Raw genomic sequence first — 15000 nt, forward strand, 5'->3', positions numbered from 1 at the left:
AGCCGGACTCATCTTACCCAGAGAGCCACAGCTCGCTCGACATCAGCCTGCGTCAGCGCCGTGTCGTTCACCACAAGAGAAATCCGGTAGAAAAAGCCCTCTGCAGATGAAGACGAGAGCAGAGACAGACAGACAAACAGAAAATAATACTTCAGTCTCAATTTGACACAGGCTATTTCACACATATCATGCAAGTGTGCCACGTAGCAGGAGATGAATCGAGCGGTCTGAGCTGATCGAGTTCTGTAAAAATCCAATTTTACAGCGTATAATGATGATGAGGAGTGTGCTGCCTGTCAGATTACAACAGCAGAGAGGAGGGGGGGCGCAGTCTTTATGATTTCTTTTCTGGGTGAATGGGATCATCTCGAATCAGGAAAAGCTGCAGCAGAACATGTTTCTGTCGGCTGCAGCAGTTTACAGATTCAGTCATTCACGACTGAAATCTTTAAAGGGATTTTCTACACATCTGTGTGCCTGCAGTCGCCTCACACAGTCACTTCTCACGAACTTCATCCAAAAAGCCCACATATTAGAAAACAACATATACTACGTTTGAAAAACACAAACTATTTAAAAGCAAACTTCTAGATCATATTCTGAAATCAAAAACATGATGGTTTATTAAATAACTGAAGACGGACTTTAAATACGAAGTAATAAAGTTGGCGGCCATCAGTGAAGCTGTATTTGATGTCATTTCTTGGAAACATGTGAGTTTAGATAGTTTTGATTTCTTGAAAAAAGGGATCCTTTAAAACCAAAGTAAATATTAACTTAATATTGGAAACCTTTTGTCCTCTGAATGGTTGCATTTTTCAAGATGAAAGTTTTAAATAACTAATATTTTATGATGACAAAGAGGGAGTCCAACCTTTGTCAAAATGGTCAACATCAGATATTTCCTTCTCTGCTGTTGAATGTGTAAATAAGGTTATTGACCTGCGATTTCTCCAACAGCAGACACACAGTGTGTTGAGTCCTGACAGACGCTCTTATGGTCATTTCTTCTATGATAAGGCATTTTTAGGGCTCTCAGCTCTCCTGCTATGCTTCACATTAGCCACTAGGTGTCGCTCCGGTATCTATAATTGTTAGTAAATGCTACTGAGCGGTCAAAAGACTTCTACTCCATCAGTTCTGGTGGGAGACCCTGCAAGCTGCAGACCTTTGGCGACATGTTTTTGTGAGGTTTAGGGAGCAGCTGGTCATTGCAAACACTTCGACTGGATTTCACAGCAGTGTGTTATTTACTGTCTGAGAGTACAAGCAGCAGAGCAGGACACCTCTACCAAGAAGCTGGATGGACTGAAAAAAATCACAGAACAACACGGAAAAAAAGAAGAGCGTAAAAAATGAGGATGATTGATTTTTAGATAAAAAGAAAATGAAGAGAGAAATGTGAGGTAGAGTGGAGCCTTCACAGTGGATACTGTGATTTAACTACAAGTACCTGGCTAAATACTACAGTCTGATTGGACAAGTAGATTAAATTTTAATGTCCTACATAAGGCCCAGAATCATGATGAACCAATCACCAACCTCCTTTATATCTACCACTACAGTACAGGCAGAAATAGTCTCATTAGTGATTAAACAGCTACTCAGATACTAAACTGCAGAACCCAACCACCGTAAGAAGTAGTTTAATCATGTATTCAGTCTTAAAATCTTAAAATCTCTATCTACCACTAATATCCATAAAGTCTCAACCAGCTTCAACATCTTTGTTTTGAATCAAGCATTGACACACTATGTGGCCAAAAGTCAGTGGATACCTGAATATTACAGCCATATGTGAGAGTTAAACATGTGATTCTGAAACCACGGTGATTAATCTGCTGCTATGACAGCCTAGACTTTAAGACTTAATACACGATACTATGATGGATATATACTATTTTTACAGTGTATACTACTGTCAGTACAGATGACTGATTTTTGATTCTCTAAATCTACAGGTTTTTGTTACTGCATGACATACTGTTCCCCGATGACAGTCCACACAGACATGTAAAATGAAAGCGTTGTTTACATTGGCATGGCACCGCAGGCTTGGCTGCTAAATCCACAGGGGTGGGGCGCACCGTCGCCTTTTTGAGGCTGCTACTGCCACCACTGCTAGCTGACGCACTGACTGCTTTGAATGGAGCTGTGGGAGAGGAGTTCTTTGTGGTTATAAAATGGTGAGCATTGACCACCACAGGTAGTGTAGGGGAAAAGTGGCCATCTTTGTCACTTTGGTCTGGATTCATGGCCCCGTTCACAAATACTCCTGAGCTCTGATTCCCACTGTGATTTGACACGCTTGGACTTGAGTTCAAACTAGGCTTTGAAATGGTTAAATTTAACTTTGCATTCACACTGAGATCTGGCGTCGGTTTGCTGTCTGTCACGTTCTCCTGAGATGCTTCTATACTTCCATTTTCGATCAGAGTTGTAGCATTTTTAGCCTTTGGGGTGTTTGTCACTTCAATTGGCACTGAAGGAGAGTCTTTGAGTGTTTTAACAGTGGTTGCATTTGACATGGAGATGTATTTTAAGCCAACTGTGTTTGCAGTGTGATTGTCACTCAGAGGAGGTGGGAGCCCCTCAAATCCAGAAATTAAGCCTTGACGTGGGGCATCAATAGAGGAACCAGTGGGGGATCTGGAGGCCGGCGTGGCAGAGGGGTTATTCAGGCCAGAAATGTGCAGGGGGTTCGGAATAACCGGAGCACCAGTGGGTTGTGTCGCTACTACAGAAGTGGGGCAGGGAGAAGTAGTTTGCATTTCAACAGGAAATGATTGAGTGTTCATGGCAGCTTCTGGACTCAGACTTTCATTAGGCTGATGGCCTGTTGGAGCATTTAACATTACATCCAGAGTAACATTATCATTGGTGTTCACTGCTGAAGAGGCCAGTCCTACAGCAGAGGCGTGTTCATCCACAATATGTATTTTTGGAACAACATCTGCAGGATCAAATAAGGCAGAGAGATGTGAGAGTTTCCCAGCTGCAGTGAGATTATTCGAGGCTTCAGGTGATGATACTGGAGCATCGACAAACATGGAAGCACCCGCTGTTTGTGAGTTTTTTGCAAGCTGTGGCAAAACATCATCTTTGTCATACTCTTTAGCGGGAACAAGGGGTTTTGAGTGGCTGAATTTCAATTTGTCACCAGGGAATGCAGAAACTTGGTCAAGAGGAAGTGATTGGCTGACTGTGATGAACTGGCTAACAGGGTATATGGTGGATATTTGGAAGGACTGTAAATGGTTGTCCAGGGGGGATTGGGTTGTTGTGGGCTGGTGGATTCCAGCTGTCGGCCAACTGGGCGACAAGGAGCCAATTTCTTCCTCTTCCATGCTGGCAGACACTGCTGGCAATGGCATCCAGTCAGGGAGGAGAGGAGAGAGAGAAGGGGTGATGAAGGATGACAAGGGAAGGGAGGAGACAGTTATGTAGGGAGGGATTGCAGGATAGATGGGAGAAAGTTGAAGAGAGGGAAAAGGAGTTGTGAGAGTTGCTGCAAGAGAAAGAGAAGGCAAAATGGAGGGTGAAAGGAGTGGAGGAGTAAGGGCAAAGGAAATTAAGTGGGAAGATTGCTGCTGCAGCCCCCCAAAGTCGTCATGTGCCTCTGGATTTTGTGTGTCCTCCCCTGTCCTTTGACTCAAGTTTAGTTTTTCACTTGCATCCAAAAACTTGTGCGCATGTGCCTGAGTGCCCAAGTGTATGTGTGCTGAACTGTGTGTGTGGCCGCGGTGTTCAGTGTTAGTTTGTTTTAAGTCTGAGTGGTGCGTATAATCCAGCCCTGAAGCATGCTGGGGGGTTGCAGTGTTAAGCTGTGCACTTGGGCTGTTGTGGAGTGCCAGCGTCTGAGTTGTTGCCATGACAGATGGATTCGACAAAAGGGAAGAGGGGTGATTAAATGCATTGTCATAGCCAGCGAGTGCCTGTGAGCCCCTGGAGTTAGTGCGAGCACCAGCGGCGGTGTTTGTGGTCACCTGGTTGTCGGTGTGTAAATGGGAGATTGTATGCTGCTGCCACGGTGGATCTCTGTTAAAGGTCAGGCTGGAAGTATGTCTGTCTTGTGACCCAGATGAAGACGTCTGAGCCAAGAGAGCAGAGTTCTCAACTACAGGATTACGGGAGGATGAGGAGGAAGACACTGCAGTTTCCTCTCCCACCACCCGTTCTGTCATCCTAGCAACTTGCATCAAAGCGGCAGCAGGAAGAGTCTCTGAAGATATAGTGAGTGACAGGTTGTCAAGGTGATGGGAAATGGGATTCCAAGTTGAAAGGACAGGATTTGAAGACGGAGAAGAAATGGCAGACAAAAAAGCAGAGTGCGTTCTATCAATATTTGCCTGGAGCAGAGCTGGGGTGCGTTGAGAGGCCCAAATGCCAGCTGTTGGCAGTGATGCAAAGCCAATGGCAGACTGATGCACTGGACGTGACTCGTCTGTCAGAGTATATATGTCACTCAAATCTCTCTGATTAGAATGAACCAAGAACTGGCTAACTGAAAGACTGACTGCATGGGAAGAAGGCCACAAAACCACTGACAAACCCAACTCAGGGTCAAGCAGCCCGAGTCCTGAAGTACTGGACGCCAAATTCTCCACAGACAGTCTTGAGGGAGTTGGATCAATTTGACTAAAGGAGGAGTCTAAAAGAAATCCAAACGAATGGACAAACTGCCCTGATTGGGTATCAAGTAGCTGACTAACCTTGGAGTAGGGCAGTCGACTTCTGAAAGGTTCTGATATATTGGACTCTTCAGCTGAGTGTAAGTGATATTCAGGGAGCAGTACACCATCAACAACTGGCATCTGAGATTCAGTTGGGGCTTTAGAAAAGAGAGGATGTGACAACGAGGATGCTGTGTCAACCCCTGTCATCACAAAGTCCCTTTGAAGGTTCAAGGACAGAGACAGAGATGACAACACAGAAGGCTGAAAGTTCCTGCTAACTCCATCTGACTCTGGAACGTGAGCAGATTCAACAACGCCGCCTGTTTCTGAAAGCCTTTGTTTGGCCTGCTGAGAAGAGGATGGTAGGAAGAGGAAGGGCTGCTGAGGATCAGCAGCAGGCGGAAGAGGAATAGCGGTGGACCAGAGGGAAGAAGAAGATGATGGAGGAGTGAGGGTGTTAGAGGAGAAAAGAGGAGGGTAAGTTGGAATTTGAAAAGCAACAGTGAGACAGGAGACGGATGATGAAGCAGATAGAGTGATGACATGAGAGGTGGTGAAGGGAGTTGATGCTGACAAAAATGGAAGAGAAGGGGATGGGGGGATAAGAGGTTGGAGGGCAGATGAGGAGTAGTGACAGATGTCAAGAGGGAATGCAAAAATGGAGGAGAAAGTTTTGGGAAAGACTGGAGAAGGAGAGGAGATAGGAGATATGGTTGTATATAAATTGTTAATCAGTCTACTTCTGGCCACTGCAAGGTCTTCACCTCCAGTAATGTCAGTTTCATACACACTGTCTGGGGGGTTTGGAGAAAGTGTTGAATAGGATATCTGGGCCATGTCTTCCTTCTGTGGCTCTGAGGAAGAACAGGTCTCTGCTGTGAGGAGAGGAGAGGAGCTTAGTTGTACCATGGTCAAAGACGATGTTGGCTGTTTGAAGAGAAGGGATGAAAGGGAGGGAATAAGGAGATATGGTGTTGGTTTAAAAGTTGATGTTTTCAATTGTTGAGGGATGACTTGTGTGTAGGAAGTTTCCTCTTGCTTTTGTCCACTTGCACGAGTGTATTTTGGAAACATGTCAACTACTGTCAAAGTCTGAGAAAAAGTCGGTGAAACAATTTGAGACCTGCTGATGAATGTAACTGGCATCAATCTATCTTGTGAGTGGGATACAGAAAGTTTGCTGCCTGCAACTAAGCCACTCGCTAGGCTTTGCGAACCATCGTGAAAATGTGTTTGGGCGAGCACTTCACTTCCTCCCTCGGAAGCAGTTAGGGGGTGTGTGACAGTAAGAAAAGCACCATGAGAATCTGAACTGTTGAATGATTGTTCGTTTTTTCCTTCAGGGCCGAAGAAAGCTGGAGGGAGGGTGGCGGGTTCATCCAAGGTGTGGGCAGCATCAAAGTCATACAAGCTAAAAGCACCGCCCTCCTCCGTCAGCTCAGTCAAATCAAACAACGCCTCAGACCCTGAAGAGTACTCATCGCCTAGTGGTTCCAGAGGATCTGTCCAGTTACCCATGGCAACTGATCGGTTTTCCCCATTGCTCGTGCTCAGCAGCAACCACTGTGGCGCAACAGGTTTGTTCTTTCTGTTAAGTGCCGCCGCTGCCGATGACAACAATGATGATGATGATGATGATGCCAGGGGTGCTGCCCCCACCGCTGATGAAGATTCCTTTGTATCTAATGCCTCATCTCTACGTTGCCATGGAGACAACCCCTGAGACGAGATTGAAACCCCTTCAGGATGGAGTTTTGAGTCATGAGTGGTTGTGGGGGTCTCCTTGTTGGAGATTGGTCGGTGCGAAAAGTTTGGTTGTGATGTAGGTTGAGCTGATGAATGTAAGTGAGCAGTTGTGTGCGTCTCATATCCCAGCATGTGTGTTGTGTTTTTCAACCCAGGTGCATGTGTATACCCAGCTGTGTGTTTAAATCCACTTGTTTGTGTAGCGTATGTGGGCCTGGCCGTGGATTTGAGTTCAGTTGGCTGTGCAGCGGGTTTCGTGATGTGAACTATTGGCCTGGGTGGTGTTCTGGTGGCAGTTGGACGTCTTCCTCCAGTTGGCCTCTTCCTCCCCTGCCAGATCAAAGGGGTGGAGATGAACCCAAGGGACGTCTTGGAGCTGCGATGGCGTGGAGGCCTGGGGTGGGAGGCTGGCAGTCTAGGGTGAGAAGGTACGGGTGGAGATGGGGGACCTGGGATGGGAGCTAGGAGTCTGGGTTCAGATGCTGGATCTGGGATACTAGGCGCATGAGTTGGAGGACTTGACTGACTGGATGCAAGGGACCTACGGTGAGAGGCTCTTCCAGGGGGGCTGAGAACAAAAGCAGGCCTAGTCTGTCTGATTATGGTAGCTGAAGGAGCTGGAGGTCTGGGTGCGTGAGAAATAGGGGATCCAGCAGCAGTTAATCCAAAAACATGGAAGAGTCGTCTGTTGTGAGCAGCTGGACCAACAGCCAGAGGCCTGGACGGGGAAGCCAGGGGTTCAGGCTGCTGAAGAGTAACTACAGCAGGCGCAGCACTGGCCGAGGTTTTGGTTGGAGATTTCACAGTAGACTCCTTCGCTGTCACCAGGGCACGGCACATCAAACCAGACGCCATTATGGTGAAAAAGCAGGTTACAGATAAAATAAAAGTAATAAACAGTATTTTCAAGCAAAAAACTCAAAGCAGTAGAATACACAGGAACACCTAAATCTAAACCTGAAGTGTGATTATAAGAAAACTGAACTTCACAATTATGTTGCTGAATTTCTTTGCTCATCAGAGAAAGGATCAAATTATAGGAATAGAAGCCAAACAAAAATATCAAAAGAGGATTGAAGCATGAATAATGGAAAACAAGCTAAAACTATGAGATTATACACATGTATGAACCATATGAAAGGAAACCAAACTAGAAAAGTATTTCTATGACCAGGTTAAGTTCTCTTATGGATTCAGTTGTTAGTACGACAGCAGGGGGAGCAGCTATTACAGGCAGTGCTGATCATTATGAAACGAACCTGAACACAATTTAAAATCAGGGTGATACCGTATCGCATCAAGGCACTAGTGAGATAAAAAGATATATTTAGTGATTTAATGTCTGTTATTATAATCATAACAGGAACACTAGTTCAAACAGCACCAGGGAAAATCAAAACTCCCAGGTGAGAAAAGTGAAATGTGAAACACAGCAATGCTGAAAAAGAGCAAATGTTCCTTTCTTGGATAAATAAAAGCTTAAAACAATGATAGCAAATATTTTTTTCAAATGAGACAACAAAGGGGAAGAACAGGAATGAGAAGAGAAGAGTCGCCCTTGGATGCAGACGGTGTATCTTACCCCAAGAGGAAGCAGCAGTAACAGCTAAGTTAGTGGTTGGTTGGTTAGTAGTTACTAACAGCAGTGGAGGAGTCGTTCCTGGGACTGTTTGTGAAGACGAAACGACAGGAAAAAAGAGGAGAAGAGAGGAGGCCGAAAGACAGAGTAAGACAAGTAGAGGAGCAGTAGGAAGGGACGATTGCATTCTTAGAGTGTGGAGCGTTTTAGAAATATAAATTCAGCAGAATGCAAAACTATCTAAAGGTGTATTTAAATGGAATTACAAACTATCTTACGCATTCTCAATCACAATGTCTAGGATTCACACAAACATCTGATACACTCGGACAGAGTCTCCCTGCAGTCAATATAATCTGTCTGCAGATAGATAGGAAAGAATTAAAGCTCCCATTTCTTATTTAACTAAGTAAAAAAAAAAGGTTATTTCTCATACAGGTGGTAGCAGTTATGTCAGAAGTACTAGTCATAAGAAGCACACTGCTGTCTTTCATGGTATCAAAATAAAATAAACGATAATTAGTTACAGTTACAGTTGCATTTATTGATACACAAAATCTGTTACTGGTGCTTGTTACCCAGCCTAAGATACATTAGGCTAAATTCAAGCTAAATTTGATCATGCATAAAAGTAGTTTCAAACACTAACAGATGGTTTAATATTCTATGAAAATAAGAAATAAGTACTTGTTATATGTGTTAAATGTCTCATGACTGGGGTTTAATATTCATACCATCAAATGTCCAGCTGTTCCCGTAATCATTTAACCAGGTTGGGAAATAAACTGAACTGAAATAACTTCCCTTGGTTCTAAATGACCTTTTTCTACTCAGAGTTATTGCTGTTTGGCTTTGGAGGAGCCGACTGAGGGCATGACACAATGGCAGGCCTGTACAGTTACATGCATACAGTTCAGACGTTTATGCAGCTTGTTTGGAAACAATCACTGACAGTAGAGTTTAATTAACTCTAAACATGAAGTGGTACAGAGTCAAATCCAACATGGTTTCTGTACCTGCCAGCAATTACGCCACCCAGATTAAACCTGCGTGCACTTGCAGCAGCATTAGGCATCCTGTATGTAAAGCTAGTCAGTCTTAGCTGTGGCTTCACTCCAGTATTGTTGCTCTTACCATGCGCTGTTGGGTTAGTAGCTGGGTGGTTAGTGGTAGCAGATGAAACAGTTGACATGCTGCTGGTGGTCTGTTGGGCTACAGGGGAAGTAAACAATCACAGAATATCAGTCAGACGAACAACTTGTGAACACAGCCAACCAGACAAAGGTCTGGTCCCCACTAGGTTAACATTTGAGAGTTCAAATTTAGTTTAGTGCAGGTCAGCATGAGGCTCAATACAAATACAAATGATAAAGTACAGTAGTACAGTAAGATGAAGTTAATAATGACGATGATGATGTAGATAATGAAGACGGAGAAGGTCATTATTATGCATACTGGTTGAGAGCTAGGTTTGTTCACACGTCTCTCTCTCTCAACACCACAACAAATATTTGAAAGAAATACAAACGAGTACGCAAAAACAAAGTAAACAAAATCATTTTAAGTTTTCAACAACAGAACGAGACAAAATCAGAACCTTGACTACGATGGTAGCTAGTGACAATATTTAGAAATGGTTAGCTACCTTACCATGTGCTGTGCTGCTGGCTGAAGCAACGTTAGTGGCAGGAGATGCAGGCGTAGCAGCGCTGGTGGTGGTGGTGATGGTAGTGGCAGGCATAACTGATTAGCACAATAAGCCGGCAAGTCAGTAACACAAAACACACAACTGCACTGTGTTAATGGGAAAAGACGAGCTCAAAAATCTTTCAGAGAAAAAGGAATGTTGATCAAGGTAAGCCTTTCTGACATTTGGTGCACAAACTGAGTTTCCAAAAAGCATCTTGGAGTCAAAACTCCCAAAGTTGCCTCAATTTCATGGAGTACGGATATTTGGGATCAACAAATATTGAATGAACACTGGATTTTAACCACCAACACTGGACTTCATTTTGTTTGTATGAAGTTTTCTGCTTTTGGCCCGCTCAACAATGAGAAGCTACTTTTGTAAAGGACTAAAGGACCCATTGTTTCAAAACTTTCATCATTTATCTGTCACAATTACAATTAGTGGAGTCACACTGAGATGACCAGTGTAACCAGTGAGGTGCCAGAATAACATGATAAAATTCAACATCACTGTCATGATGTTCGGGAATATATTCTCTCTGTTCCGGGTCTTTACTATGTTTCAAAGGCTTTTCTACCCTGAATATCCCGAAACATTCAGTAATGACTTTTCTTTGTTCTTATTTGAGTTGGAAGTCTAGAGATGCTCATGCCAAACAACGAAGCAGCGAAGCAGATGAAGCCTTACCAGAGGAGGAGGAGCTGGTTGTGCTGGTGGTGGTGGTACTGATGGTTGGGGTTAGTGGCATGCTAGTGGTAGGGATGGTGGATGGAGTGATGTGAGGGATAACTGGAGATGACAAATCAAAGGATACAGCAGAACGAGAGGGACCACACATGGAAAACAAAAGTTTTAATGCAGATCAGCAACTCCTAACGCTCCTTTTGGGTACACATCTCGATACTTCCAACACGCATAAACTTTTTACAGGGACAAGACCTCCCACATGCTTGTGTTAAAAAATCAGACTATGTGCCAAGTAAAGGGTATTTTCTACTTCAGCTACATATTTAAAATTCCACTGTGAACTGCACCGCCCTTTGTTAGAACAAAAAAATCCTTATTATCCTAATCAAAGAACAAGAGCTTATTTTCATAAATTCCTGGGAACATTCATTCGCCACCACAACTTTTCAGATGGAAAAAGAATGACAGAAAGGTTAATTAAGTAATGAAAAGATTTGATGAACTCATCTTTTAATGTAGTGGTAGATAATATTTATCTAGTCTCAGTCCTCCTGAGTCAAACACGTTCATCAGAACAGAATTAGCTGAGTCTTCCCCCAGGTAGACAATGAATAATAGAGTGAACAAATGAATAATAGAGGGTTTTACTTTTTAGAGGTGTATGAAAAGTAAAATAGCTCCAAGCAACTTTTCATGGGTCCTTGAAAGGTCAAACTTCACAACTTCAGGGGGCTCTGATTTTTATGGGTGAAGCCTCTTCAAAAACACATTAAGGATAATTGTTTTTTGGTGATGAATTGTAAATGAAGTCTTCCGTTTGGGTCTCAGAATTTATCTTAAATTCACAGGAGATGAGGCAAAAGAGAAGGGGACTAAAGAGAGCATTTTGGCTTTAGACAAAAGTCAAGAGATAAACCATCAAGGATTATCAGCACAACAGCTGAACAACATAAATGAGCATTTCAAAAAAGGGCTACATGGAGGTTGAGAAACTAGTAGAGGGAGGAATAAGAGGGTGATCAAACAGCAAAAGGCCACAAGGCACAAGGAAGTGGAGAGGGAGGTGAAATCTGGAAGAAAGCAGACATAAGAAGCTACAGATGAAAAAGATGAAGGGAGTCAGAAGGATATTAGGAGAAGGCTGCAGGAGAAGGAGGAGGGCGAGGATGAGGAGGATGAGGGTTGCTTACCGTGGGTGCTGGCATTAGTAGCATGGATGGTGTTAGTGGAGTCAGTGGATGAAGTGGCGGGAGAGGAAGCGGCTGGTGGTAGTGACAAGGGGTTGGGATGAGAGAGAGAGAGAAAGATGCAGAGGATGGTGAATGGTTGTGAAGCTGCGTGATCATCTTCAGTGCAGAACCTTTAAAAGTACGAAGTCGGGGTGTACAGTAGAGATGCATGGCTGTAAATCTCAAGGTGCATTCAGATTGAACACAAATCAAAATTTCACCTCACTTTCTTCTCACAAATCTGACTGCTGGACCATAGTTGCAGTCCATCTTTATGCCAATAGCCAATGTACCACCTCTACAGATGTTTTGCCTCTCATCTGAGAAGCATCCTCAGTTCGGACCGACTGGAGGGGAGTCTCAGACATTTAACCTCTGTGGGGACGTTCACACCTCAAGAGTCGTTGAGATCATACATGGGTTGTTGATGTCGCAGTCATTTGAGGGTCGTCCCAAGCTTTTCGGATGAGAGCAGGTTTAGCACTTCAAGATATCCTTTGATCCTACGACTAAGAATCACAAATTTGTGCTGCAGTCAGTCTGAACTCACCTTTGGATTGCCTAACTCCTACATTTACAGTTCAAATGTCCGAAGGGATCATGTTGGTACATTACAGGTTATGAGAAAAGACAAAACTTGAACAAGGTTGCTTGTAATTAGATAAGGTAAAAAACTAAACTAAACTTTTCATTGTGGACAAGCATGCAACCATCAATGTGGTTCCAGAGTTGGGGTCAAAAATGGATTTCTTTGATTATCATTTGGTACATTTCTACCTGCTGCAATCTGTAAAAGGTATTGAGGTATTTAGAAAGTTTATATTCATGCAGAAATGAATGCAAAGTGTTTGAGACCTGTTTTCTCTTCACCCACATGTGCTGCCAATGAGAGAATTGTTATGGAGAAGATGACCTGTCTTGTCTTCCGGTGAATTTTGCAGTTAGACCTGTTAATTGTTTGGCAAGAATGAAGCCAGTACTCCACACTGCTTCACCAACTTTTTGAGGTGATGCAATTCGAACAAGACAATCTGAACTGCCCACTAGTTGGATTTCACAACTGCAAAAACATAATGATATCCAGTATCAGACTTGTATTTTGAGGTCTAGGTAGAGACTGAATAATGACACTGTTATGACATTTAGAAGTCATATACCAATTTGTTCGAAAAATGGAAAAATACTCTCCCTTCAAATCCCATCAGAGCCATCTTTCTTGTGACTGGTGGCTCTGTTGATTGTATTCACTTTTATTCTCTTATCTCACTCAAAGTGCATTTTGCTGAATGGTTCGACCTTGACAGCTTCATCTAAATGACTAATGTAATGAAAGGATTTAAAGTATAACCCTGTGAGTGCTCTCCCATGGCCTGCTGACCTGCCTGGGCTGCCGTAGTCATTTATATTCTGGAACACCGCTGCTGCTTGATTGGCTCGACTCCTTTCCTCTCATGAGCACAATCCCACAAAAACTGACCTTTAGAAAAATGTCCCTCTGAGGCCTCCATAGCACAGGATAGTGTGAGAACTGACATTTAGGGAGTGGGGTTGGGTCACGTCGCCAGCTGGCCTCCAGCTACTGTTCAAGTTCAAGTTCCAGATCACGTGACCTCCTGGAGCAAAGGGGATTGGCTAGAGTGAGATTTTCTTTAAACCATGATCTGTGTATGGACAGTATTCCAGTTTTAATGGTTTTGGCTTGGCGGCAAGGGGCTCACTGCTGCAACCGAACAGCACCCTGGGGTGGTTTTCTTCAAAAGCGCTCTCTGGTTCCTTCACGTATGTTCCTCTCAGGACACAGAGGGGTCATTTAAGGAAAATGTCATTAGCAGAGCAGGAGATTCTTTTCCACATTGTTTGGTGAGAGTGAGCAGCAGAGGGTAAATGCTCATTAAACTCGTTAAAGGGTTAGGTAAGGACAAGCAGTGTGGAGCATCTGTTTCCTGTTCAAGATTTTGCTAATTTCAACCTGATTGAGATTCCTGTCCTTGTCTGACTTCTTCTCTTCTCAAACCATTTCTAGAACCCAAAATCATAAAAGAGCTTTACAGTCTGTCATCCTGTGGCCTCAGACCTTTGATTGGGATACGAAAACTCCACCAAAACATATCTCCTTTTTCATTTATAAGTTCATTGCCATTTCCTGAGCAGAAATGCCAGAAATTCAAATACAAGTTGAAATATGCACAAATGGTTTTCAGCTTGGCTGAGGTGGAGGAGATGAAAAGTGATTTATCAACATTTCTTTTAGCATTTTTTATTTTTTCACATCATCTTCCTTCAGTTTCTTCTCCTTTTATTCTATCGTCCCCTCTCTTTTGATCTCCTCATCTTTCCTTTTTCTTTTCTGAGCCTGACAGCAAAAACCATCATCCCGTGAAGCTGAATGGAACTGATGCCGCCAAGGTTGAGAGTTTGATTCCCACTGGGTTCACCTGTATTAAATATGTATGTCTTGGAGGAAAACATCACTTACATACATCACTGTTGGCAGAAGGTTAGGGATTCTGTTCTCTGCATACTTCAGTGAATAATTCAAGGTGTGAACACTGCCAGGGTTAATTTCCCAGAAGGGTCGCCCATGATAACGATGTACGCACTCATGGTACCTAAAGGTGCTTTAGATAACAGCTTTTTATGGCGAAAACTCCTTAAAAGAATGAGAATAGCTTAGATAGCTTACTGTGTAGATGTAGAATACAGTACATTTTAAACAATTCTTGATGAGCAAGTGAAGCACTAACCTCAATAACAAAACTGCCAGAAATATCAAGGACTGGTAGTTATGGTTGACAGACAGCAGAGGTTTGGGGATAATGGATTTGTTTAATAATATGAAATATTTGACAGTCTGCAGTACTGATGGCAGATGGATGAAGTATAAATGTGTCAGTACGGGAAAAAAATCTGTTTCTTTTCCAACAATCTGTAAGAATTGTTCTACTATATGTTTAAAAATATCATCATTAGTTGTTCCTGCCAATGCCCTGTTCCCATTAAGTATTGATTTGATGACTGGCACATCAAAAGATGTCTAGACGTCTTGGTTAAAAACCGGGCTGGATTTGTTTGAAAAGGTGCTTTTCACACCAAACAAACGCTTGATTTGGATCAAAAGAACGAGTGCATTTGCCTGATTACCTGTCATTCCATATGACTTCTTATTAAATTTAATACATAAGTATGTACACATAACCAACCAGAAGGCAAAGACCGAACATTTATATTTCTTCACCTTGTTCGGGGTCAAATGAACAGGTGTGAAAGTGACCATAGACTTCTAGGTTGTTTCAATGCCATTTAAATTACTATTTACACGTAAGACGAGTTCTAACTACACACTGAAATTAGATTGAACCTAAATGTCTCTTTTATTTGACCAGTTGCGAAGTT

At 43.0% G+C, this 15000-nt stretch overlaps 1 protein-coding gene across 1 annotated transcript in view; it reads right to left on the reverse strand.

Annotated features, from left to right (window-relative positions):
- The window catches only part of adgrg6 (adhesion G protein-coupled receptor G6), a 72087-nt gene that overhangs the window by 24266 nt on the left and 32821 nt on the right, over window positions 1-15000 (reverse strand). Inside the window, exons 9-13 of the mRNA XM_070926284.1 lie at window positions 11569-11640; window positions 10379-10480; window positions 9136-9213; window positions 7993-8082; window positions 18-172 (exon numbers count right to left, since the gene is read on the reverse strand). Coding sequence (XP_070782385.1) covers window positions 18-172; window positions 7993-8082; window positions 9136-9213; window positions 10379-10480; window positions 11569-11640 — 497 coding nt within the window. The remainder of the gene's footprint in view (window positions 1-17; window positions 173-7992; window positions 8083-9135; window positions 9214-10378; window positions 10481-11568; window positions 11641-15000) is intronic.

The sequence above is a fragment of the Enoplosus armatus genome, chromosome 19, assembly GCF_043641665.1.
Source record: "Enoplosus armatus isolate fEnoArm2 chromosome 19, fEnoArm2.hap1, whole genome shotgun sequence".
Classification (NCBI taxonomy): Eukaryota; Metazoa; Chordata; class Actinopteri; order Centrarchiformes; family Enoplosidae; genus Enoplosus; species Enoplosus armatus.